The 27,735-nt window shown below is 36.2% G+C and overlaps 4 protein-coding genes and 1 pseudogene across 6 annotated transcripts; 3 read left to right on the forward strand and 2 right to left on the reverse strand.

The window, feature by feature from the left end:
- The first annotated feature begins 2,688 nt into the window (after nucleotides 1-2,688).
- LOC135634281 (NADPH:quinone oxidoreductase-like) lies at nucleotides 2,689-5,546 on the forward strand. Its single transcript, XM_065144643.1, has 3 exons — nucleotides 2,689-2,851; nucleotides 2,941-3,132; nucleotides 5,020-5,546. The coding sequence occupies exons 1-3, from the start codon at nucleotides 2,752-2,754 to the stop codon at nucleotides 5,322-5,324; spliced, it is 597 nt and encodes a 198-aa protein (XP_065000715.1). The 5' UTR covers nucleotides 2,689-2,751; the 3' UTR covers nucleotides 5,325-5,546.
- A 1,964-nt stretch (nucleotides 5,547-7,510) lies between these two features.
- On the reverse strand, nucleotides 7,511-9,701 carry LOC135634282 (two-component response regulator ORR9-like). The gene is made up of 5 exons (XM_065144644.1): nucleotides 9,262-9,701; nucleotides 9,081-9,172; nucleotides 8,911-8,988; nucleotides 8,759-8,829; nucleotides 7,511-7,925 (listed from the first exon to the last, which is right to left on the reverse strand). Exons 1-5 carry the CDS (start codon nucleotides 9,362-9,364, stop codon nucleotides 7,712-7,714), a joined length of 558 nt encoding a protein of 185 aa, XP_065000716.1. The 5' UTR covers nucleotides 9,365-9,701; the 3' UTR covers nucleotides 7,511-7,711.
- A 6,989-nt stretch (nucleotides 9,702-16,690) lies between these two features.
- LOC135633871 (nucleolar protein 56-like) lies at nucleotides 16,691-18,101 on the reverse strand (annotated as a pseudogene).
- A 1,793-nt stretch (nucleotides 18,102-19,894) lies between these two features.
- Nucleotides 19,895-20,314, forward strand: LOC135633872 (zinc finger protein KNUCKLES-like). The gene has a single exon (XM_065143841.1). It carries the CDS (start codon nucleotides 19,895-19,897, stop codon nucleotides 20,312-20,314), a length of 420 nt encoding a protein of 139 aa, XP_064999913.1.
- Nucleotides 20,315-22,054: 1,740 nt separating this feature from the next.
- LOC135582603 (E3 ubiquitin-protein ligase DIS1-like) lies at nucleotides 22,055-26,989 on the forward strand. 3 transcript variants are annotated; one of them, XM_065141669.1, is made up of 5 exons: nucleotides 22,091-22,211; nucleotides 23,171-23,262; nucleotides 23,632-23,871; nucleotides 24,477-24,863; nucleotides 26,282-26,989. In XM_065141669.1, exons 3-5 carry the CDS (start codon nucleotides 23,662-23,664, stop codon nucleotides 26,600-26,602), a joined length of 918 nt encoding a protein of 305 aa, XP_064997741.1. In that variant the 5' UTR covers nucleotides 22,091-22,211; nucleotides 23,171-23,262; nucleotides 23,632-23,661; the 3' UTR covers nucleotides 26,603-26,989. The 3 variants fall into 3 exon arrangements, with proteins under 3 accessions (XP_064997740.1, XP_064997741.1, XP_064997742.1); XM_065141668.1 differs by lacking the exon at nucleotides 23,171-23,262 and having other exon boundaries at nucleotides 22,055-22,211; XM_065141670.1 differs by lacking the exon at nucleotides 23,171-23,262 and having other exon boundaries at nucleotides 22,101-22,118.
- Nucleotides 26,990-27,735: the final 746 nt, after the last annotated feature.

Here is a 27,735-nt window from a genome sequence, read left to right on the forward strand (position 1 = left end):
GTTCTTGATTCATGTTGCACGGCCATGAAAAGGCAAGGCTAAAAGTTGGCGCAATGGGTGAACAAGAGCCAACCCTAAACAGCTCAAGATGATAACCTTCCATTAGAAGATGCAGTTTGGATGCTTTCCATGCACTCACCTTTGCTTGTGGCAGATTGGGAAGAAGAACTGGATGGAAGGTATCACTAATAATTGAGTTAGAGACAACTTTGAATTCACCTTTCATTCAACGATTACTTTGTCTTCCTTCTCCGGGCCTTGGAACTGTTTCCCTTGGCAGCCGGTCGCTTGGATCAGCGAGTAAATGGCGTTGCAGGTAGAATTGTGGCCATGGGAGTTTGTCCGATAGCGTTGGGGCTTGTGGCTTGTTGACGACGGGGCGACAAAGTACAGGGAACCCCCACAAATAATACGAGTAGGTCCAAGAAATGTTGGGCATCCCGAGAGGCTCATGACGAGGCACAAGGCATTATTGGGAGTACGGATGGATGGATCGCCGAAGCATGCAGTCCACGGCGTGGATTTGGCTCCCTCGGTCGGACCTACCATGGCCTGTGGCCACGGAAAGATCTCGAGCAGTAGCTGAGCCATGTCTGCGACACACCGTGGCCTCACCTAACACTTATCCATCGATCCCTTATACATCTTCTTCTCCCTCATCCCTATCAACAAGTAGCGAGCAGTTTGCGCTGCTACGATCGCGCGATGTCACGCCACCGGCGACAAGCCTCCCAGTCTCTCCCGGCGTCGTTCGACGTTACGGCGGAGGAGGAGCCGCCGCCCAAGGTGGCGCCTGAGGGCGCGGGTCATGGCAATGCTGACGGTGGGAAGTCCCTGGGTGGTGATGCTGCAAGGAAGGCGCTGCCGCCCGGCGGGGAAAGCTCTGGTGTTAAGTCCAAGGAGAAGCCCTCCGCTGTTGCGTCTTGAGTAGAAGATGGTGTAGTGATGAAGAGGATCGAGAGAGTGTTATGCTCATCCGTTGTCTCTGCTCTCTCTCTCTCTCTCTCTCTCTCTCTGTAGTAGTAGTACTAGTGCTACTTGGTTAACCTTTTGCAGTTCACGGAAGAATAATTCCATGTGTGCTTGTCCAGTTGAACCATGTCATGAAGGAATGTCTATGCTGAACTATCCAAGATCAATCGTATATCATTAAGAATTTTAATTTACAGCCAAAGGTAGATTTACAAGGTTTATCATTTGACAAGGATATATATGAAGATCACTTTCTCATTGGTGTCACTTAAGGTAAAACCAGTTCAAGCAAGTACATGATGAATCAAAAGATTAGATTGGTCAACATCCATCTCCACGAGGTTGATGCTTGAATTCAAATTTGGCCTGGATTTAACCCAGACTTGTCAAAGTAGCAAAGCTTAGATCGCAAGTTTGACTTTCCCAACTAGCCTAGCTTGGTCAAATCGGCGTCCTCGTCTCAGCTTTCGCCTGCACTCACATCGCCGGAAGGTTGAGATAAGGCTCACCCTCACTGGCTTCTTCTCTCAGAAGCCGAGATCGAAACCAGTCAAGAAAAAGAATGTGTATTGCCGATATCAGCTGCCAACCAAGCCTAGTGCTGAAGAAGTCACAAAGACAAGGTGAAATGTGCTGCTGCTTGCCACTAGAATAATATTTTAGAGAGGTCGAAAGAGTCAAACATTACCACCAACTCACACAATAATAAGAATAGGATGATGGTTCATTGATGGAGGAAGAATGTTGAGTCCGAGGCATGTTTATTAGCATTGTCCTCAAAAGTAGTTTTTAAGTTATCCTTTACTTAAGAATAATAGGTTTCAAACACAGATATCTGTCAGCTCAGAAAATGTTGGAAAATACGATACTATGAAAACAAATAACAGAAATATTTAGACTTGAAACGTGTATAAACATTTTTCTAAAATTAATATTTGTACCTTCTTCTCAGTAAGATTATTATGGGTTTGATGCAAATAATTTTAGTGGATATGAGAAGCCTTCAGAAGATCTATATTGAGTAAACAGAATCTTCAAATAGAAATTAGAGAAAGTCTAATTCAATCACTTAGAAAATAAAGAATAAGAGTACGAAAGAGATGTCTACATGATTTACCCTCAAATATTTATTTATAGATATTTTCTCAAAGACACAACCTTTCAAAAATAACTACCAAAATAACTAAAAAATAATCTTTTCAAATAAATCTTTTGAAAAGAAATTTTTTTCTTTTTAATTTGAACAATTTATAACATAAAACACACCAAAGAATGAAAGTAATTAAATTTCACTATAAACTTGATCAAATTTCACTAAATAAATTCAAACTTTAACAAATAAAAAATAATAAAAACTCTTATAAATCTGAGAGGATATGATTATAAGATGATTAATAATATATTTTTTTAAATAATTTTATGATAATTAATTATTGAAATTTAAAAAATTAATAGGTTCAAAGATTAAAAATAATTTAATTAAAATTAGAGTATAATTTGATTAAATAAAATTTTATAAAATCAGTTCATCCTAAAAAAAATCGGTTCATTCTGTCCAAAAGTCAAATCGAGTCAATGTCTGAATAATTTCGTCCGAGCGAAAAAAGGCATCCGGTAAAATGCCCATTTTACTTTTACAATAATATTTATCTCGTTCCAAACATAGCCCGAAACAATGGGAATATGATATCTATATATTAAAGGCCGATGCCTTGCACCAGCAGATCATCCGTCGCAGCGCTCGAGGGAGGCAAGCCGAGAGAGAGAGAGAGAGAGGAGATGGAAGCGGCGGCTTTGGCGACGAAACCGATTGTGAAGGTGGCAGCGCTCTGCGGTTCCCTCCGCAAGGCTTCCATGAACCGCGGCCTCATCCGCTCCGGCAAGCCACCCTTAACCCTCTTCCCGTTGCCCTCTTCCTTGTGAAGCTGTGAGTTCTGATTCCCTTTCTCTGTTCTTCTTCCTCTGTAGCCATTCAGCTATGCGACGAGTCCATCGAGGGCATGACGATCGAGTACGTGGACATCGCGCCGCTCCCATTCGTCAACACCGACCTCGAGGTCGACGGCACGTTCCCCGAGCCCGTGGAGGCCTTCCGGCAGACGATCCGCGGAGCCGACGCCATCCTATTGGCTTCGCCCGAGTACAACTACTCCTTCACGGGTAACCCACCATCCAAATCCAAACTTGCCTTAAACCCTATTGGTTCTCGTTTGATCGTCTTCTTCATTGCTGCTGCTCTGTGCTCTGTTAAAGATCCTTTCTTTCGATTATGTTGCGGATTCTTTTGATCTTTTTATATATTTTCTGATGTCACTTTGTCTGTTAAATTATTTGTTCTTGTAGACATCTTAGCTTTGCACAATCTAAATGATTTTGTAATGAATGTGCAGGGAGTTCTTTGATGTGCCCTGTAAGTATGTCCTTGATAGCACTAATGGAGACTGACACACTTTTGCTTTAGATTTAGTTTGATTGGCTTTTCGTTCATGAATTAAATGGTAAAGCCTTCTGCAAGGAAGGATCAAGCCAATTTTTTTTGTTCTTTGCAAGATATAGTTCTCCGAAACTGATATTAAATAATAGCAACCTTCATCATTTCTGGTGATTTAGTACCAGAAACATGAAGTAATTTTTACATCCTTTGCAAGATATATTTTTCTGAAATTGGTATTAGATATGTCCCTATGTTGATGAGTTACAACCTATAACTTCCATTGATATCCTTGATCCAGCATACAAAACACTTGGAAACTCTTAAAACTCCGAAGCCACAGACACCATGGTTTATAATAGCTGTTCAAATAAAAATTGGCAGCAGATCATACAGATTGGAATTGCTTGGTGCCACTCATATATTGTTTTATTTTTATCAATTTTCTAGTTATTTTGGATCATATAGGACTGCCCAAATAAGCACTGGCAGCAGGTCATACAGCTTAGAATTGCTCTAATATTTCTTTGTTTTTATTATCTTTCTTGTTATTTTGGGATGTACAGGTTCTTAATGTTGCTCTACTTATTGGTATATGGTGGTAGCATGCCAATTTGATATCTTTCATACAGCTTGATACATAATTTTTTGAATAACTACATACTGATTATAGATTATTATATTTAGGTGAACAATGAAAGGAATAATGAAAAATAAAGGAAAGAAGAAACTCACAAGATAGCTTTGTTCCTCCAAGTGTTCATGTCATCCTTCTAGGCTGGTCCTTTTATGGCATACCCTTATGCTTCATATCCTAGATCAGTAATACAGTGCTATTTCAAAGAGATGTTTAATGTTAAGCACTTTTCAGGCTATAAAACTAAATTTTATCCACTTAACACAGGATAGAGGATTTCCTCTAACGCTTCTTACTTTATGCCAAGTTTATTATACCACAATTGTAGGAATGGCAAAAATTATTGGAATGATGTGTAAGGCATAGGTCACATCTCATGCCCAATATGTCAGTTACCATGGTTGTAATGGTTTTGAATCTGTACATGTACATCAAACTTTGACAATGAAAATGATCATCTGTTGCACCGGATAAAAATGGACAATGTTATGAACCTATTAGTGATCATTCTTTCTCTACTAAATTATCAATGTATTTCCTGTCATTGTGAATCGGTTAGCTTGGCATGCTGGCACAATGAGCCTCTATAAGACATTAATCTAAGTTTGCAAGCGAGATCAAGTTGGCAACCTGGTAAACATTTTCTTTAAGTTAAATAAGCTCAAGAATGCTTAGGTGGTAAACTAACATTCAATTATTAGTATTCATAAAAGAAGGGTCTTACATGTGTTGCAGATTCTAGATGTTGCTTTTTCTCTTAGCATCAGATTAAATTGTCCATCTGCATTCACTTAAATCTAGCAATTTCATGATGGGCTGGAGTCTCTTCCATATGTGTATGGCATCATCACACTCCCTTTGGTAGTATCAACTAGTTCAGATAGATGATTTTGGATGAAATGTGCATTTTGTCAGATCCCCGCAAAAGAACAGAACAGGTTTATAGATGTCTTCACCCTTTTTTCTTGTTTATATGTAGGTCCTTTGAAGAATGCTATTGACTGGGCCTCAAGACCTCCAAACGTAATGGCAGACAAGCCTGCTGCTATTATAAGCGCTGGTGGTGGTTTTGGAGGAGGAAACTCTCAGCTCCATCTTCGCCAGGTTGGAGTTTTTCTGGATCTTCATTTCATCAACAAGCCGGAACTCTTTGTCCATGCATTCCAGCCTCCACCAAAATTTGACAGAGATGGAAATCTTATTGATCCTGAGATTAAAGAACGGCTAAAGCAACTGCTTTTATCGCTCAAGGCTTTCACCCTTCGGCTTCAGAACAAATGCTGAATATTTAGATCAACTGAACATTGCAGTTGACCAATTGAAGCGATATAAGTGTTTGTGTTATTAAGCAGACAATATTTGCTGGATTTACTATAATTATGTTTCCTATGTTATTTATCTGGCTACATTTGGTGATTTTACTAAAATAAGCAGGAGGTCATGTGATTTTTCTTTTAAGCTTGTTGTACTGTTCAATAACTCTGCAATTTAATGTTATTATTTTTATCCAGCGTCTCATCAAATTGATTTGTTGCTATCAGTGTTTCCAGTCTGACCATGAACCATATAATGGACAATACATATTGGTAGAAATCTGTGTTCAATTTTCTTCTTTTTCTTTTCTCTCTCTTTATGATGTTGAACACTATATCTTGGATATACTGATATCATATCCATCTGATGGACACCCAAGATTGATTTAGGTCCAAGATTTAAATACTTTCCATTATTGCTTATTCAACAGGTTTCCATAAATATTTTTATGGATATTGTATGTCCTTACAAAAGCAAATCTTTACCCATATCTTCCTTTTTGTTTTGCCTACATGTCTCTTGTATCTATCACCAACGAGAACAGCATTCACCTATAAAATGCCTTTTTGGTACGATCCATATGTAGGTCAGACTTATGAGTTAGTCATTTTCCTCCAAAAAAAAAAAAAAGACCTCATCTACACTATATTATATTGGGTGAATTCTTAAAAAAAATAAAAAGCCTCATCTTTCATCTTTTTTCCTGCTAAATGCCTCTCTTTTTGAATTTTTCATAGAATGCTTAATTTTTCTCCCCTTATAGAAATATCTTTGTACTATTTTTCTTCATATGTTCCACCAAAAGAATTCATCTTTATAGTTTGAGGGAAATTACGATATTATTGAAAAAATGGAAATTCATAAAATAGGGGCTTTTCTTTTCCAAGAATTTGCACTATATCATATGTCAGTAAGCAGATGACCATTAAATTCTCAAAAAAGTAGCAAAAACCCTATCACACTTGCAGAATGCAGCTGGAGGCATCTTGGGGATGGCCTGTGGTGTGCTACTTGAAAGAGCTCTGTTTTAGTTAGAGCTTCCAGTAGATATATTGAATCCTGAACTCTGCCTCATATTGAAAGACAACTTCTTTAGCATTTATCATAATGATCTATTCCTACTAGATTTGATTTAAGTGGAGATGAGCTGCATCATAATAGATAAATATACTGACAAATATAAAAGAATAATCTTAGGGAGACGTGATAGACTTGAATGTTGAAAAGAAATCATGTGTAAAGTAAAGATTGAGATAAGATTAAGAGTAGTATATATAGTTAAGAGATCAAAGAAAGTGGAGCTTTTATATTATCAACCCACAACTTAAATAAGCCTAAACTTTGGACTTCAGTTAAGATGAGTCTTGCAAGAGGCCTCGAGTCAAGTCTTCTAGATTTCCTTTCCATATGCTGGTAATCAACTTGGAAACTTCTACCCAAGTTTTCCATCCTGTTTTCGTTGACATCATGGATGAGGGTCTTCCTTCAATGTGGTTCCATCATTGGATTTGATAGGTGAAGTCATTCTAGATCTCCAAGTTGAAGTTTCACCAAACATATCTTGACCAGAAGATAGATAGACTTGCAACATTGACTCTTTCTTTTTAATTTAGTGGTCTTCTTTTTTTTTATTGTTCTCAGAGTGATTACTGCATCACTAATCTGTTCTTGCTTTATTATCCTGTTCTAATATGAGAGGAAACATATATTCTGATGCAGTGATACAATTCTTCTCTTGCTGCACAGACATGTAAACTCAAAGCAAGAGCTCAATCCTTAGCTTCAAACTTTACTTTGGCTTGCGAATACTAAATTCTAAGTTTTGCCGAAAGTATAGAAGAATAATGTTGGAATTTTCACAATCTTTTCCTGCAAGGATGCATTTTATATTGTTTTAGACTGACTGAATCTAGATTCTCTGAAATGTCAAAAGTGTTGAACTTTACTGATATCCCTCTTGTTACTATTGCTTTGTATTGGTGCTTACTAGCAACAAAAAGATGTACATTAGCTCAACCTGTTGCTCCTGACATTTCCATCATTTTACTGAGCAAAAGCCTGAATCAGAAGCTTTACTAGTGTACTATCCAATCAGATTATTTCTAGTTCCTTTTTTTTTTTCCAAGATGCAGAAGAAACAATGATATCAGACAGCATGAGGCAACTCGATGTAGTTTTTCATAAATCTAGTTTATTATCGACTTCATCCTTCAACAATTTACATTTCCTAATTCTCGATAGCTTCGAGCAGCACAAAATTTGCATCATTTGGAGGTATTTGTATGTAAATTTCCTGGCAACACTAATGCTACCTGAAAAAGGAACTAATGATCTTTCTGGTTGATGAATGTGTGTAATCATATCAAGCTATTATTAGACAGTCTCGGTCTTCTCCTCCCAGGTGAGAGTTCCTCATCCCTGGCTTTTCTTTTGTTGCTGCTGATGCTGGTTTCTTCTTGTTGTAGCTGCTGCTCTTTTGATTTCCCCTTCAGTATGTGAGGCCTGAGTCTTTTCATGTCTGAGAGCTGCACTGGCTTCAGGAAGAATTCTTCTGCTCCTCCTTCCAGGCATCTGCGAGCAGCACACATCAAAGCAATTCCACCTTAGATGTAAAGATACAGACACCACAGGTGGGGTCTCTCTCTCTCCCCTTCTTTTTCTCATCACATCAACTTCAGAATATTGAGCAAATCTAACAAGAGCAAGGAAAAGATTATGACATGTTTGACTAAGTTGCAGAAAAGGATTGTCTTTTCCCCTGATTTGACCACAAGAACAGATGACATCTAGGCAACTTTTCCATCACATAAAATTTATTGGAATAAAAATGCATAGGACCACAAGTTCCTCAATTATGGGCAAGCATAGAGAGATATCAGAAGGTTCTAATTAATGCAGAACCCAAATCTGCTTCTTTTTCCTTTTATCAAGGGTTCTTAATTGAAGGAAGAAAACCTCTCCAGTTCGCATTGGCAATATCAAGTCCCATCATCACATCAGGATGTGTTGCTTCATTCATGAGCACCAAAAAGGACCCTTTTACCAAATTTGACATCAAGAATAATATTCTTTCCAGAATCAAGAAGAGTAGTTGAATTTCTCTTCTTGTATTTTGATGATTTTGTTGGTGTCAGTGAGATGTTTCAATCAAAAAAATAAATCTTTTAAATAATGATGCAAATGTTTAATTCAAGCAGGATTTATGGCCTAAAAGTTTGAGGGAAAATTTCCTCTGATGAATGATAGCCAAATGCATGACTGTGACAAAGCAACCAACCAAAGAGTAATTATTTCAGAATCTTCAAGAACATCATATATCTTCCTGGTAAATATCATCATATCTCAAGCAACTTTTCCAAAAGAAATTGCCACCACAAGGAAGGAATTTGCTGATCATTCCTCACCTGTTTATCCTGGAAGGCACATTTTCGGATGACATGATCACTACTGGGATGTCCTTCAAAGATGATGAACCCTGATGTGAAATGAACAAGCTCCCCATAAATCTCTTGAAACATGTCCATGAAATGGAAATCTGAGGGAGCATCGACTGTACCTTAATCTTTTTGAGAAGGTCATACCCTGTCATCCCAGGCATGCAGTAATCTGTTATGACCAGATTTACCTCGATCTCCTGTAAGAAGAAGAGAAACAATCCCAGTTTCAGAAAAAGAAGGAAAGGGAGAACAAAAGGATCCATGACACAGAAAAGAAGAAAGCAATCACATTGTGAGCTGGAGAGACGGCTGCGGAGCTTGTGAGGTCCTCGCTCAACCCCAAGACTTCAAGAGCCCTGCTCCCAGAATCCACAGCGGTGACTGCAGGCACCACCGCCAACTTGTCAAAGAGAGAAGGAAAGGAAACCAATTCAAAGCAGGAATCACTGGCATCACCAGAGGTTTGGTACCTTGGAAGGAAGAAGTCTTTAGGAGCCTCTCGATGAGTTTCCTGTCCATGAGGCTGTCATCCACAGCCAGCACATGGAATTGGGCTTCTGCAACAACAGCCATGAGCTTCCCCCCTCCCAACAATGGCCAAGAGCTAGAGAAGATGAAGGCAGAGGAGGTGGAGTCTCGGTTTCTTCACTCCAAATGGACTCTACAAGCCAGCAAGGTACTGAAATATAAGCCAATTTCCAACCCACCAAATCCCACCTCCTCTTGGAAAGGAAGATCCACCAGATATCACCCATATCTCCCCATGTCCAAACAAAGATAGAGACTTGTGTTTCTCTCACTACATGTAATATATTGGTGATCTTACGCTGTTCTTAGTACAAGGCATATCTAAACTCCACCCTCAGCAGCAGTTAACTTAAAGGAAGACTCACACAGATCATGATTCCTCGAGCCGTAAGAGTAGTGTGGGGGTCTCGTGAAGGGTGAGGTAGGGAATGGGGTTGGGGAGTTCCCGAGGGACAAGTTAGCGACGAATGGTTTTAGCCATGTGATTTGGGGTGGCTTTAAAAGGTAGCAGTGGCAGTGGTGGTGGCCCACCTGATTCTGGCCTTAGATACGCTGATGTCAGCTGGCCCCACCATTTTCCGGTTGGGTGAAATCTTAATCGTGTGGTCTTCGTTGCCATGTCACAGTACCCCACAGACACTTGGGAGGGAATTCCATGTGATATCTCCAGATTTGCCCCTCTCTCTCTCTCTCTCTCTCATGTATCTTCCTCAATCCTTCTTTATCTCTAATAAGACACCAAATCTTTAGAGAGCACTTTCTTTATCTTCACAAGTGATCTCAGTAATAAGGAAAGGAATGCAGAATCATGCATAGTTGGCAGATAACTGGTACATCTCAAACTCTGGCAAGACTTGATAGCATAAGAAGACCAAATCTTCAGCCACCACCTTCTTTTATCTTCACGACTGATATCAGCAATAAGAAAAGGGATGCATTGGAACATGCATGCATGAGCAGGTAGATAGATAAAGCAGCACAAGAAACAAGCCTTTTGGTGATGAGTTTTCTGATGATAGCATGCAAATATATACCATCTCTTAGCAAATTGGAAGAGCTGGTAAGTTAGCATTAGCTTCTTCAAATCACTCTTATGATGCTATCAAGCAAGTCTTTGATGGCCCTCTCACCCACTTCAATTATCTGTTACCACAAAAATAAAAACTTCAGTGGAGAAAAAGCATTTTAAATGCCAAACATCTAAGATCTTTTTTTAATTAGATTGAATAAGGTTGATCTGCCCATCTGCTTCCAGATATACAAGTCTTCACCCTCCCATGGGTTATTAAAATGTCAACAAGGATGCTGTTTCATTAAGAACATCCAAATCACATGTTGGACTGCACTAGTAGAGTAATATTAATCTGCTGTGGTCATGAGGAGGGTTGCTAAAGCTTAATGTTGTGAGATAATGGAACTCCTAGAACTGTGTCAGTATGAGTAACCTAAAAGGAGGGAAATATATATATATATTATTTTTTATGTGTTGTTGTTTTCTTCATAGCAAGATTTCCATCAGAAAGAAATTATGGATGGATTTGCATCAAGTTTTAAGCATACCATAAAGCTTTTCCCTTGATTTACATATATAGCAACCAATAACAAAATTAAGTATCACTTGGCATTTTGGTAAGCTAACAAAGTAGTTTGTGCATGTTGAATGTGGCATTTCATTATAATTTGTGAAGTGAATGATGCAACTTATGACTCCTAAAATCTTAATTTACATATATCCAAACTATTCATCTTTGGTCAAAGATTCCTCCATAACTTGTAGTTTGCATTTGGATTAAAATTTATCTACAACAAGTGACATTTGCTTGATATAGAACATTATCACCATCCTTCTCTCTCTTTTTCTTCACCAAATTAACTTTGTTGTCACACCTTTATCAAAACCAACGAAAAAGAATAGCCACTGCATCAAATAGAAACTGGAAATGGCCCAATGGCATGTTTGTTTTATAGAAAGCAAAAAAGATTGGCTTTCGAGGTGTAGTTGCATTGAACTTGCTTTCTTTAATGACATTTGGTTGTTGGCTACAGGACAAGTCAAAAGACAAAAGAAAGAAAGAAAAAAGAAAAGAAAAGGTGAGGATTCACAGGTCCTATTGGGTTAATCATGTTGAGTTTGACCTGGTCAGATTATTGTTTTTGAACTAGAACGATGGATTGTTCCATGTAGCTTAATTTGTGTAATATACATATGTATAGTTGTCTTGAAACAATGTGATTGTGTCAAATTAATATTAATTCATAGCTTGCTAAGCTCAGTTTTGAGGACTTTAACAGCTCTTAAAGAACTTGAAGCTTTGGAGAGTCAGGCAGTGGAAATATTTCAGACTCAATAGAACTCAACTTCTGTTCCTTGTTCAACAATCGATGGGCAGATGACTTCAATGTCTTTTTCAACGAGCATGCAGCTCATGCTCTGCCCATCACCACATGGATTGAAATGAGTTCTCAGAAAATGAGACTTGGAACTTTCTGATCAGATATAATGTGCCTTCTTTGTGACCATGCATCTGAGTTTGTTTGATACACCGAGGGAGAAAATTAATAGAAAAATCAGACATGCAATCATGTGAAGATAACACACCAATTTAGATTTCTAATCAAATCAGTTTGGGGGTGTGAGTCCGCAGTTTGGTACCATTGGCTTGCCAGATCCAGATTTCATTCCTAGGTGGACATGACCAAATCAAATCTTTTATTTTGTTGTCCTTGAAACTAATACATGAGTTTAATAAATGATCCCTTGAGTGACATGAAGCAAGGTGTTGCATTGCTAGTGGGAGGATAAACAAGCCAAATCCACTGTTTTTGTTTCATCCATCATGTATAATGTGTCATTAAACCTCTAGCTGAGTTCGTCATGGAGTCACTCCTCGATCCTCTTGAGTCAACAAAGGAATCATTACTCTCTGGTCCTGCCAAAAAAAAGAAAAAATTTCATACAAATTAGTCATTGGCAGCTAGTTGATAAGTAATCCTATCCAACTTCTCAAATTTCAGCTACGAATTTACACAAAAAATCATGAAGACCAGTGTTTCTCATTGTCCATCTGTGGTGAGCATATAAATCAAGATTGATATGCTGGTTATTAGTTGGCCAACACATAACACATCAAGACAAATGGTATCATTGTTTCACAAGATACCTCCTTCTGGTGGTCCATTCTTTCCTTTTTCTCTTTCCATCAAGGAAAGAGTGTAAGATCTAGCTATATATGAATATAAGGATCAAATAAGATAAGATGCACAACAAAGTTATGGAGTAAAAAATAGCATGGAAGGGAAACACTGCAGAATCTATGAAGAAGCATTTGGGGCAAATAAGATAAGAAGAAAATGCATGGCAGAAGGCACAGATTCGCCAGTGGATGTGGTGGGTGTCAGGGTGCTGCTATTTTGCTATATATCTTCAAGGAGACAGCAATCATAAGTGATAGCTGGACGGCATCTTTCATGGTGTTCCAAGGTGGAAGAGAATAAAGTTGACTTGCTGGTATGAAAACTTGCTAGTGTTCTTTGTGATCCAAACCTAAATAATGCGAAGGTATGGACATCTTTTGAATTAATAGGTTTAAGGATCCAAAATGTATTTACATTTTGTCTGATTACAAGGAATTATACTGAAGGATTTATATGGATCCTGAATGCAAAACTGCATGATAAGTTCATTGGATCCAGTAGGACTCCATCAACACCCTTTCCCTCATGCATGCATATACAAATGATTTGAAACTTGAAAACCTCATATCATACCCCTAAAATATGAGAGCAGGAACTCATGTGGGTCCCAGAATCCAGGTAAATTCATTGTCTATGATTCATTGCATACAATTATGATTACTTACATATTATTTATTTATATTCCAACATTATAATTTTGTAATATTACATTTCAATTACTAACATTTACCTTTTGTTGATATTTCAATATAGTAAAGGTTAATCAGCTGCTTCAAATTAAAACACATGTGAAATTAAATTATACCTCTTAATATAAATATTATTCAAGGATGAAAATAATAATTATTCTACTATTTTACTATATTCACACATGTGAATCGATATCATTGGACTAATTTTTTACACATATTATTACTTAGCTACCCAATGCATTACAGATAGGCTTTTCATAATTTTATTTATGCTATGAATTTTTCATGATTGCCAAAATAAAAGAATTAAATAATGCATTCCTATCAAGTTTGATATTTAATATTACTTGTAACAAAGGAAAGCGGGTGGCCATTGATTGGAAGGACTAATATATGTTGTGACCTCAAAGTATGATGGTAAAGAAATAGATATCAGATTAATTTTGAAGTGTAAGCCATAACTACAACTGTAACCTTCCAATGGAAACAGAAAAAAGCCTTATTTTTATTATTTTCATCATCATGAGCATATAAAATTGGTAACACTGAGTTCAAGGGGTTTGTTAAAAGGGGAATGAATCAAATTACTTAGGAAAGAAAATTTGCTATGAATTGATTATTTACCATATAATGATCTTATCTTTCCATCCTTGTAACATTCAGCTGGCATATATTGTTGGTTCATGTACAAGCAAGCCATGTCACAAATTCTTGTGTTAGAAGCTAGTAGACGATTGTGCATGAAGAATTCCTTTCAAGGTGGGCGTGCACACTCCTTACTCTTTACTATGTTATTTTTCTTTTATGCTATTGTTCTACTTGATTTATGATTCATAAAAATTAGTTCTTTTTGTCATCTTTTTTCTGCAAATGATCAAACTAAATTTCTTGTCTACATTATTTCTTTGTTCTTTTCCTATGTAGATCTTTGTTCTAATCATTCTCCTTGTTACATTTCAGTAAAACTTCCATCAACTAATCATGTGATGTAACAGATGATTCCATATATAAAAATATCTATAATTCGGATCCCCACAAGTAGGATGAATTCTCCAGTTTACCAAAATTAGATATATTATGTGCAACACAGATCACACTTGTGACTATGCCTAACTTTTAATACGTTGATATTGTTTACTAGCCTCAAAATATCATTTATTAATAACTTCAAACTCCATGGAAGACCACTTGTTTCATTTACCAGGTTGATTACTTCCAGAGCATCAGGTGGCACCTACAAAATTCTCAATTCTTCTGTACCAACAAGTTCAGTGTTCTGATGATATGATCCTTCATATTCAACTACAAAACTATACATAACAGGGGCCTCATCAGTTATATGATAATTGAACCAGTATAAGTAGAAGAAAACAAAGGTCATTATAAATTTTAACAAGGAGATAATTCCGAGATCACCTTTTAAGATGTTTTTCTCCTAGTATATTTTTCTAGTTTATCAAATGGCTGATAAGAAGCTTAGAACAGATCTTATGGAGCAAAGGAGTTACAGCTACCAGTAATGTGACAGGATACTCACATGCAAGCAAGCATTAGGGGTTCATCAAAGCATCCATAAAAAGGAGAGGGACACTGCTAAAAAAGCCAAAAAAGATGTGTCATGCCTCCCACAACTCTCTGGTACAGGTGTTAGAAACCTATTCCCCCGTACTTCTCACTCCAACAAGAAAAACTACTACAACCATGGAACATTTCCAGCAATGAGCCTGCAGAATACGGTCCAACTATAAGATTTCAAGAAGAAGAAGCACAGAAAGCAAGCATGGGAGGTTCATTATCTTTGTTGAATGCTTGCAATGTCAAGAATGGCACAGACCAAGATGAAGATAGAATTGACCTTAATCTTCATATTTGAATACAGGGATTAACTCTTTTCTCGTCCAATAAAAATAATCATGCAAAGTAGTCATGTGTTTTTCATTCTTATATGGATTATAGACATCCTTCATGGATTATGCCTTTAACTTATAATTCCCAATGCACCTTGAGATGTATGTTACTCGATTCAATATTACAAGTTTGTTGAAAAATCAATACTACAATAATAGTATTATAGATGTCAATCATTGTTTTTACTTCTATGGATGAACAACTAGAGAAAGATTCTGATTGCTCTATGTATTTCTTCGGTTCAAACAACTAGTTAAGATCATTTTCACATTAAATTGACATGGCTTCTCTTGCTTGAATATTTGTTTTATCACTTATGAGGTTCTTATTATTGATGCATTATGTAGAATAGAAATAGAAATCGAAGAATTAATTGATTAGCCATGACTTATTGCAATGCATATAAAACTATTAAACTTGAATGAACTTGATGATTCTTATTTTACTCTTTTATTAAAGGAGGCTGTAGATATCTACCCTTGAAGAATTTGGAAATGTTATATTTGCTCCTATATGGTCCACCAAATATTATTTCTCTCTATTATTTGATTGTCGTTTGACTATTAATTAAAATTCTAACTGACATTAATAGCATGAAGAAGTTGGTTTTAAAAAAATGGTAAGAATGCTAGAGATATTTTAAAAAATATTATTTTTCTATAATTCTTCTTTTTGCTTGATCTAGCTAATATTAGTCACAGTTACAAGTGAGTAACCTAAATCTTTCTTCTAGATGGAAGACATCAATTTTTGCAGGGACATGAATGATACATTAAAATTTCTAAGAGCAACTATGTTATTTGTAAACTTTGCAGAAATAAAGATGTAAAATCCCCTATTTTACAAATAATTATGTTCAAGTTACAAAGGTCAAGTCAGATAACGTAATTCATGAAATGATATCCAAAATTTTTTTTTTATTCTTGTAGAGGTGGATAGATCCTTTGTATTTGATAAATGAAACAAAATGACCATGATATCTTCTAAGGTGAGGACTAGCAAGTTTTAATGGCACTAACACATTATTTTTATATGTCAAACTTGAATAGTTATTAATAAGATAGATTACTACCAATTAAAAGTATTCTGAGATCCATTAACTCCTTCTGATAGCTTGTTTCTGGTGCCAAATACTTCTATATCATTTGGAACATGTAAGAACCTCATGAACTGATCTCAAAACAAATTTATGTTTCTTTCTTTCAAAGACTAAATTCTTTCTATTTGGTGAATAGGACAAGATGATCCATATGTCTACTAAAATAACACTTAAATGATATTTTTGTATAAATTTAGTAAGTTTAGTAGCACCAAGGCAAGTTATTTCTTACCAACAACAAAAAAAACATGTTTTGAAGATAGATCAAGTTGTATTAAAAAGAATACTATATGACTGTTTTGAGTTTGCATCTAAGAAGAGGACTAGTGTTAAAATCTTAATTTTCTTGTTCAATTTTAAGCTTCTTTTGTAAAGGTAACTGAGATGACTCCGCTTGAATCATGTAAGGTTTAAAGAAAACAAGAACAAGAAGAACATTCTATGTCTCGACCTGAGAAAACAAGGCTACATCTAGTTCTAATGTTTCAGCGAGTACACTGACACAGCTAAGATCTGAAACCATCCAAAGGACAAGTTTATTAGATTAGGACTCAGGAGTCCCGTATTATACCTAGCATCAAGGTTTGCAATACGGCCTGGTACAGTTCTGTATGAGGGTATTTTACTGGTCCAAAAGAGTTACTGGTGCACGGACAGTATAAACCAGGCAGTACACCTGACACTAGACTTGTACCGAATGGTACAGGCCCTGTACTGTGCAGTACACCTGGTACAGGGTTGGTACAACCCGATAGAGGATCAATATCGTCAGGTACAGTGCAGTACAAGCTATGTACCAAGCAGTTTCTGTTCTTCAGGCTTTTTTTTTTTCAAAACTTGGTATGTACCTGCCCACCCCGATACTTAGTACACTGTTACCAAGCCCTGACAGGTACAATACCGGTCCAAGTTCTGACTGGTACAGTATACAAATTGTGAACCTTGACTTGCATTACCCTACAAATTTGTAGTAGAACAATATTTCTAGAAATTGCTAACCAACTAATCATCTAAATCTCCAATTTCAAGTTAACTTTTACTATTGAGGTGTTGTGAACCATCCCGATAAGTGGCAGACAGCAGCAGCATCTTTTAAGAGGGATGTGTTTGCAATTAGATTTCAGCATCATCCTATTCAGGATCACTAAACCAAATTTGACACAAATGATAAAGCTTTTAATGGATCAAATCAATTTCCACAGCCAGTATAATTTCCTGATGTTTTCATGTATAACTATACCAAAGGCTCAAGCCTCCAAGTGTAAAAACACTTATGTATACGTTCAGCTACCTGCTTTATACATGAAGCTAAACATAGAAAATGGCCTGCTCTGGCAACAAATCTTACTCACCTTAAATATCTCTGACACAACCTTCGGCTCCGCAATGCCAAGGCTGAACTTTGCCTTCTTTCCTTTTTTTCACCTTTGGAAAATTAATCTCCAAGAAGTTCCTCAGCTCCACGGTAATAAGCCCTAATACCGCACCCCCATAAAAAAATATATCTAAAATTGCCACAGTTTTAATTTGGGGCAAAAGGAATAAACAAAAAAATCGATTTTTTTTTTTAAGCTCACCTTCAGAAATGGCGTTGCATTGGTTGAGAGCGTCCAGGGTAAAGGAGAAGGGGTGGAAAGCGACGAGCTTGACGACCTTACCGAAGCGGGTGAGGTCGAGGACGAAGTTGCGGAAGGCCTCTGTGCTCTGTCCGATCTGATCTCGTCGACGTCGTAGGCGTGGAACACCGAATAGCCGGAGACCAAGTACAAAAGGAGGCTGAGCGCCATGGCCCGATCGATCGGACTAGGGTGGTTACAGTGGAGAGAGAGAGAGACAGAAGAGAGAGAGAGCACCGGGTGAAGGATTTAGGGTTTGCAGCCATTTTCACGTTCAGCAATACTTTACGTACCCATGTATAGTTACCAAACAAATTACCTTCCTTATGAGACAAGGGACCCACATAGCATTTCAGAGTGAGAACGAGAGAGGGTGAAGGTTTTAGGGTTTCCAGCCATTTTCACATTGAGCAATACTTTCCTTACCCGTTCACCCGACTCATTACCATCCATATGAAAGCAGGGACCCATGTGGGTCCCCCTTGTTCATTTCATACAATGATTATTTACGTATTCTTTATCCATATCCCAACATCATAATTAACTAATATTACATTTTAATTATTATCACTTACTTTCTTTTGTTTATATTCCAATTAGCTTAATCAGCTATTTCAAAGTGTTTATATTTGAATTTTAGTAGTTGTTTTTTGTGGCTATCCTCAATTCACTTTGGTATTGAATATGAGTGTAACATTACTCTTTTAATATCCTAATTGGCTCATAATTAGACACAAGTCTCTTAAATTACTCATCACTATGCTAATGGTTTATATGAATATTTATTAATTTAAATATATTTGAAGTGATTTATATTTATAATTGGTATAATTTCAGTAATGATTCTGAAAACGAGTGCGACAACATAGAATAGTGAGTTTCAGGATAATTATATTCAATTTTGACCAAAATTATTCATGGTTGAAAATATTATTAATTCTACCTATTCTACTAAACCCACACATCTAAATCTATATTCTTAGACTAATTTTGTTGCACATATTATTACTTTAGTTACAGAAGAAAGATTCTTCATAATTTAATTTAAGATATTCATTATCATGATTAATCATATGAACTACTACTTGAGTTGACAATCAATATGTCTTCAAGGACTAGTATGAGTTTGTGGCCTCAAATTACGATTGTGGATTTGCCACAATTCCATATCAGATGAACTTAATTTGATGTGCAAGAGATGACTACAAACGTAACCTTTCATTGATAACTTACCATTTGTGTTAATATACTCGGATAGATTTGTTCATAATAAGCATGAAACATATAATTGGTAACAATGAGTTCAAGGGGTTCCTACTATAGATATTGAAAGGGGGATGAATCAAATTACTTAAGGAAACCAATTTTGCTATCAATTAATCACTTACCATACAATCATCAAATCCTTCCATTCTTGTCTTGTTCAGCTAAGCAAGCATATATTGTTGGTTCATGTAGAGGTAGGATTGCATTCATCAGAGATGCCATTGTAAGCCACAAACTTCTTTGTTAGAAGCTAAAGGTAGATACCATATGTTTCACATTAATTTTCTTCTCTACTATTGTTTTACTTGATTTCTGATTCATAGCAAATAGTTCCCTTTGTAATTTTTCTGCATATGATCTAACTAAATATCTTTATATATATATAGCTAATAATCCTATATGTTGCTACTTATATGAACATGCTAGTTATCAATGACTTCAAACTCTATGAACGGAACACCACTTTTCCACCCACATATTTCTTAGTTCTTCATGTTTAGCTCTTCACAATCACTTGTAGACCATTGTATACTATGCTTGCCTGTTGTTTGCCACCCTACATGATGAACACACTGCAATAGTAACTTCATCATTTTTATTATTCTTGATCATGTAGGATGATATGATCCATCAGATTCAACTATAGATTCATTACTACATATGATCATTAAACTGATACAAGGGGAAGAAAAAAAAGGTGATCATGCACCATATCATATCATGATTTTTGAGTTTTAACAAGGGGATCATTCCTCATATTAACATGGTTTTTTCACATTAAATCTTGCTAGTGTCTGAAATGGCTGGTAAGAAGCTGAGGATGGATCATACTGAGGGAAGGAGGGGTTTCAGCTGTCAGTTCTGTGACAGGATATTCCCAAGCAAACAAGCACTTGGTGGTCATCAAAATAGCCATAGAAAGGAGAGAGAAGCTGTCAAAAGAGCCAAAACTGATGTGCCACTCTTTCCTGCACTCTCTGGTATAAATGTTCATAAGCTGTTCCCATACACTTCTTCCTCCAACAAGAGAAAGTACTACTGCCTTGGAGTATTCCCAGAAAACGAGCCTTCAAAACATGATCCTACCATGAGAATTGAAGAAGAAGACAGACTGCAAACAACCATGGGAGGCTCATCATCCTTGATGCATAATCCTTCTGATGTCAAGAATGGTGGAGACCAACATGAAGATGAAATTGACCTTACTCTTCATCTTTAATCATGAGGATGGACCATTTTCTAGTCCAATAAAATCAATCATGCAAAATATATATTGTTTTTTTATTCTTATATGGCAGATAGACATCCTTCATGGATTACTTGTATTATCCTTTGATTCCTGATGCTCTATTTGCCTTAAGACATATGTTATTTGATTCAATATTATGAGTGTACTGAAAATTGCTACTACAATTGTGATGTATCAGTGTTTTGCTTCTGTGGCTGGAAAAACTAGAGAAAAAAATTGGAGTATCCTATGTGTTTCCTCTTCTCAAATAACTAGTTAAGATTAATTCTACACTTTGATTTATTTTTGTCACTTATGAGGTTCCTAGTAGTGATGCATTATGTAGAATATAAATAAAAGCTAAGAAACTACTTAATTAACCATGACTATTGTGATGCATATTAGACTAGTAAACTTAGGTGAATTTGGATATTTTTATTTTACTCTCTTATTAAAGGAAGCTCTATAAATCTATCCTTGAAGAGTTTGGAAACAGTGTATTTGCCCCTATAGATTACAATACAACATATCTATATCCTACCAAATATTAGAGTTTAATACCCTTTAGAAGTTTATCACATGATGGTAAGAATGTTAGACATATTTGAAAAAATAATAATAATAGTATTATTATTATATTCTTCTTCTTTTAGCTTAAAGTAGCTAAAGTTAGTCACATCTATAAATGATTAATCTGAAATTTTTGGAGGGACATGTTATCACCTCAATTATGCTAACATTACAAGAATAGAGATGTAATATTCCTTATTTCACAAATAATCTAGTCCAAGTGTCAAGAACATTACTATGACAAAGGGGATGATGTGTCATGCTTTAATCCTTATTATGACTTGTTGAAGCTCTATTATATATATATGTATATATAATTTCAAGAAGAAAAATATAACTATTTTTGGAATATGAAGATAGAGTTTTATCATCATTCTTGGGCATGGCCATGGATTAATGTTGGTGATCTACTACTACTAAACTCTCTGGCACAGGTCAAGGTAGGAACCTTTTGGAGGAGAAGGTAACTGTTGTTGTGTTCCTGGGGATGGTGACCTATAGTTCACATGCCTTGTTTCTAGCTTCCTTCTTAGAGAGCCTTGTCTGCCTCTGATCCTTGTTCTTCCATCAATCTTCCTGTAGCTTCTTTATTAGGTAAAATAATGCTCAATCACAAAATATATTTATTTGATTTGAGATGTCATTTTATGTAGTCGACTCAAACATTTAGTTATGTATGATATGAACGATGAACTAATTTAATTTAGTGGATTAGTGACTAATTAATTTGATTAGACTCTATTTCTATCAGAGTCAAAATCACAAGCCACGTCAAGTGCCTACCGATTGATGGATGGAGTGAAGACAAAACTGATTGCACGCAGAGAGAGAGAGAGAGAGAGAGAGAGAGAGAGAGAGAGCGAATGCGGTGAAGGCGTGTGGCCACATGGGGGCGTGGGACGTGAGGGCGGGGATCCATTTAGGCTAAACTGATACAGTGAGCGCCTCAGCCGTCGGATCAGGATCTAAAGGTTGTACGTTGCCCATGGGCCTTCGCGTACTGCCGGACGCGTAAAGTTTGCGGCGTGGTGCGTTCGAATTACTTGAGAGGCACGCTTTTTGAAGGCGGCCCCTTGGGTGCGTGCAGGTACCCGTTACGGGGGTTCCGAGATGCCGGAGGGGACAGCAGACCGCTGACCCTCGCTTCCCGAGATGTACATCTTTATGCACTCCGAGAGAGAGAGAGAGGAGCGGGGTGATGGAACGGCTTTAATTCGAATTTGATGTCAGTGAAATGCCTTCCTTCGCATTGAGTTCCTCGTTGTCGTTCTTCTTCTTCTTCTTGATCTGTTTCTTCTCCATCTTCCTCTCTTGAGAGGTACGGTTGCAAGTTGTTCTTTTTTTGGGCCAAGACTGCGAGGAGTTAGATGTTCATGTTCGATTAGGGAAAATATCTGATATTTGGGTGTAGATTTTGTTTCTTTTTCTGCAATTTTTCGATGGAAATCTTTTGGATTTTGTTGTATGTTCATGTCTGCTTGTATTTACTCCTATCTTTTCCGTAAATTTTTGGATTTTTTTTTTCAAGGGTTTGGATCCGCCATGGTTCTCACAATTCGCGTTCTATTTGCCCTTTGGAGGACTCGATGTTGACGGAGGAAAAGTTGAGTTCTTTGAAGTTATGTGTTCTGGTTCCACTATGTATTCTTGCGTTTTCTGTTGTTTGTTGATCGGATCTGTTGGAATGTTGCGTGCTTTGACTTACCTTTATTCTCTTTTGCGGTTGTGTCGGTTGATCTGATGTCTGTTTTCTCTGTTGATGTTCTTAGCGTGACAGGTTAGTGTTGATTATTCGCTCCGTCCTCTATGTTTAAGAAGGCTTTTTTCCTTCGTTGCGCTTGGTTCTCATTTAAGTTTGAGACAAGTGAGATACTGCATTATGCATGTTAAATGCGCAGCTGATTGTTTGAGATGATAATTATAAGGCCAAAAAGATCGTGATGGGTTAATCTGAGTGGGTTGGCAGTTGGATTGACATGGACTATTTCAGTTTCTGTGCTTGAGCATTACTAGTTCTATTCTGCTTGCCCCTGTCGAGATGCCTCATTTGGTCCTTATTGGAGACTAATTTCTTGCGCCGCGCCCTTGCTTCCATCACTTCTTGACAACCTTCTGAGACTAATCATTATCGAAATCTTAAAAATAGACACTGGGGAAATAACTACATACTATTTGGTCTCCAATGTTTTTTACTCCAAATTTCATGTGCTTTTTAGAGGTAACAAAAAAAAAGCAAACTCGACTATTTTTCTCAGTTCTTTCACCTTATAATTTCAGAATTAAGAGGCTGTTTTGGTTGCTCACTTGGCTGTGTTAAACACCCTCAAATTGGCCTAATGGTGAGAAGATTGTGCAGAGATAAGGAAGTAGTAAGACAGCTTCAATTACTTGTCTTTGTTATTAAGAGGAATGAATTAGTTGGAGCATAACATTCTAGTTTATGCATAATGGTTATTAAGCATAACAGTTGATTGTGCTTATGTAACTTTTAAATTGAATTATATAATTATTATTTAACAATTTTCTTCTCAAGGCACCACCTAGATCAGGATGGACTTATCTGAATGATCTATTTTGCCTATCACCTTTGAACAATGATCATTGTTTGATTTATTAGTAATACAGCATACACTTTGGCTTATTCCTATGTATTGTTCGCTTCTCTTGATTCACATTCAATACTAACTTATTTCATACGAACAAAGTTGACTGGCTGACTTGGTTAATTATGTAAACAGGGCACGGACAAGGGGCAGTAGTATCTCCTTATGGCACTTGATGCTACTTACTATGATGATATGAGTGTCAACCCTGAGGTTATTGATCCTTCTAAACATGAAGATATGGTGGAAGTAAGTGAGCATGTTAATGACCATGTTCAGCACTCACCAAAGCCGAATATTTCTGTTGCCAGCAGTGTGCGTGAGCTTTTAGAATGTCCTGTATGCTTAAATGCCATGTACCCTCCTATTCATCAGGTCTGATTTATATATGCCTCCCTTTTTTTGCATTTTGCATTATTGCATAACAATAACTTTTTTATATTGTGTCTGATCCAATACTTTTTTTATGGATTTTATTCAAAATTAATTATTGCACAAAATCTAATTGTGTTGCATTGTTTTATTTTGATGGTCATAAGACAAAACTGATATAACTTTTCACCTATTTGAATTTGGATTTCATCAATCGCTTCCACCATGTACTGCAGTACCAAATTCCCACACATATGCTTGAACAGTTTTTGCTTTTATCATGTCATTGTTATCATAGATTAAGGATTTGGTTACTCACTAAATATATAAAGCCATACCAATCCATTGACTAAAGTTGATGACTTCATGGTTTCTTGATGAATAGTATTCTATTTTCTATTCGTGATCCTTGAACTATACTTCATTTAGAAGCCCTTTTTTAGTGAGTTTAAGGTAAAAGATCTAGGATTAAATGCAACAAAATTTCTCATTACAATAGCCTTGTAATGAGAACATAAAATACCTTTATTTTTTCCTATGAAATAATTAAAATTATGCTATACATGGAAGTCTTTTATAATGATAACTACCTTTTTGTTTGTATGCAGTGCTCAAATGGTCATACTTTATGTTCTGGATGCAAACCTAGAGTTCACAATCGATGCCCCACTTGCAGGCATGAGTTGGGTAATATAAGATGTCTCGCATTGGAGAAGGTTGCAGCATCTCTTGAATTGCCCTGCAAATATCAAAGCTTTGGTTGTTTGGGTATATATCCATACTACTGCAAACTGAAACATGAATCACAGTGCATATTTAGGCCCTACAATTGTCCCTATGCTGGATCTGAGTGCACAGTTGTTGGTGACATTCCTTATTTGGTGACTCATCTAAAAGATGATCACAAGGTCGACATGCACAATGGAAGCTCCTTCAACCACAGATATGTTAAATCTAATCCGCATGAGGTTGAAAATGCAACTTGGATGCTGACGGTTTATCTCGTGATCCCTTTTCTCATTTCCACTATAAGAAACTGCAGCTTGTTTTATGTTTGTTTTCTATTCCTCTTATTTTTCTACATGTTCTTTTTGTACTATTAGGAAATTGTTTGCTGGGTTAACATTACAATTAAATCAGTCATATCGTATTCTCCTATTTTCTTGGGCTAGTGGTCATGCAGTTCTTGCAATTTTAGGAAAGCTTCATAAGATCATAATGCTTGGTTGGGTTACTAGCTTTCTCAATTAACATTTATAATTATATGAAAATGACTTTTGACAATTTAGTCAGATCTAATAGCTTTCTCCGATTCTTCTTCCAATTTATTTGCGGAATATATATCATTTCCTACAGCCTAATTACTGTCATGAACTGGGTGCTCTGTTTAGACATAGTTTCTCATCATTATAGTCCTGCCAATTTTATAATGTCAGTTCTCTGCATCTAAAAACACAATATCTGAGGTGCATAGTGCCAATGTTAAGGTTGAAATTTCAGCCATGAAATCAAATTATTACATATTTACTTGTCATGCTTTAAAGCTAATAAGACATTTTGTGTACAGATAGCTATTTTTTATGTGTTCCTGTATCTAATCTAGAAAACATGGAGACTATTAACCATGCCTTGCCATCCAATTCATTTCTGACACATCTATGGGTGAAGAAAAATCATCACTGCTTATATTGTGTTATAACTATGACATGAGCTCTTACATACAGAGTAGGAAGACACAAGGTAATTCCAAAAAGATGGCATATGAAATAAGTACATGTTCTTGATCATAATGTGGTCATACTGCTGCTAAAATATTGCTACAATTAAAACAACTATTACTCATTTCATGTGACTGATTCTTGTCATTCAATGGATGGAAAATATGGGCTGGTATGTTTACCTAAGTCCAGGAGTCATTACTATGCAACTTTAGTGGTATCTCCAGGATAGGCAAACATAATTGTGATATAATGCTTTTGTTCCTTGTATAATCTTCATCATCATGTAAGCTTTGTAGGGGCTTTACTAGGACCAGCAATAGTGATTTTGTTCTCTAAAACTATCAGGTTCACAGAAGTGATAGTTCCTAATATTGAATTTCTAAAGAAAATGAAAAAGGTTTACTTCTCATTGGTTATGATTGTAATATTGGTTAGGTTCACACTATGAATGCTTGTGTCTTGGGTACTAAAATTTCCAAATGGTACCAATGTTCTTGAGTTTCTTGGATCTACTGGGAAATCCCATATGTGCATGCATGTAAGAGGGAGCTTGTTTCATGATTTTCTGAGGATGCAGCTGTAGCTGTAAAGCTTTTCAAAGTATCTCATCTTTGTTGATTAGGTTCCCTATAGCATATTCTGGATCATTTGTTCATATTTGTGGACTGAACGAAACGTGGCATTTTATCTAGGTTTTCAGTTGCTTTGGACAGTTCTTCTGCCTTCATTTCGAGGCATTTCAGCTGGGTACAGCCCCTGTATACATAGCATTCTTGAGATTTATGGGGGATGATAATGAAGCTAAAAACTACAGCTATAGCCTCGAGGTTGGTGGCTATGGAAGGAAGATAATTTGGCAAGGTGTGCCTCGAAGCATAAGAGACAGCCATCGGAAGGTGAGAGACAGTTACGACGGGCTTATCATCCAGCGAAATATGGCTTTATTTTTCTCTGGAGGGGATCGGAAAGAGTTGAAGCTGAGGGTAACTGGGAGGATCTGGAAGGAACAGTGAATATATAATTCTCTGTTGCAATCTCTTTTGCTTTCATTATGGATTGCTAGAGTATTGAGTTCTCCGAGTCTCTCTAGATTTGAATTTTGGAGGGAGGTTAAGTATTATCAGCAGCAAAATTTCTTTGCTCGGTTGATGTTTGAACTTGCTTAAAATGTATGAGAACATCTTTTAGGCTATAAATTCTACACCGTAGTTGACAAATCCTAGGTGCGTCGTGTTGAATTTGTTCTATATATTTCTCTTCTTTTCTTCTTTTTTTTTGTCTTTGTCCCGTGGAAGTTAAGCTATGTTGTGGTTAATTATGCAATCCTGAGTCAATAGTAATGTATAAATCATAGATCATGTGAGTTCCATTTCATTATCAGATGACTTTTTCAGAGCTCATTGTCATTTCTCTTCCGGTCATGGAAAGCCTATTTATTCTATTGACAAAATGATGTTACTTATGTGTGTTCCTCTCAAGGAGATATCTTTGTGAAGTCTCATAATGAGGTGTTGTGCTACTCGAAAAAAGTTGATCTTACATATGGGAGTTCTGTATCTTTGCATGATAATATTCATTGTCTATGGTTTGTATATTGAATCTTGACATACTGCTGTCTGATCCTTCCTGCCTGAGAAACCCAAAGAAGCATATATTTATTTTTCTAGATTCATATAACATGAACAGTAAATTTTTCAAGATTCATACATGATTCAATGAGTTTTCCCTTTCTGAATTTAGTGTATTTGGCTCAATAAGCTGCTACAATGAATTTCATAGATTTTAGTACATTTAGGAAAAATGAATAAAAAGGAAATAATTTTATTATACACAAAAAAATAAAATTAGAATTTTAAAATCTTCATCAAATATATTTCAGTAAATAACAACAAAAAAAAGTTCATGCACTATGGCTGGTTAAGCTGCTACAATAAACCTAATTGATTTTAGTATATTTGGAATAATCAAAATAAATAATTTGATTATATAGAAAATCAAAGGAATTCAAATCTAAAAAAATTTCTACTATAATAAATATCATAGATTCTATTATATTTTAAAAATGAATAAAAAAATTATTTATTTTATTTTGTTATAATAAATTTCGTATAAATAAAAAATAAAAATCTAAAATCTAAAAAAAAAT

Source organism: Musa acuminata, chromosome BXJ3-3 (genome assembly GCF_036884655.1).
Source record: "Musa acuminata AAA Group cultivar baxijiao chromosome BXJ3-3, Cavendish_Baxijiao_AAA, whole genome shotgun sequence".
Taxonomy (NCBI): Eukaryota; Viridiplantae; Streptophyta; class Magnoliopsida; order Zingiberales; family Musaceae; genus Musa; species Musa acuminata.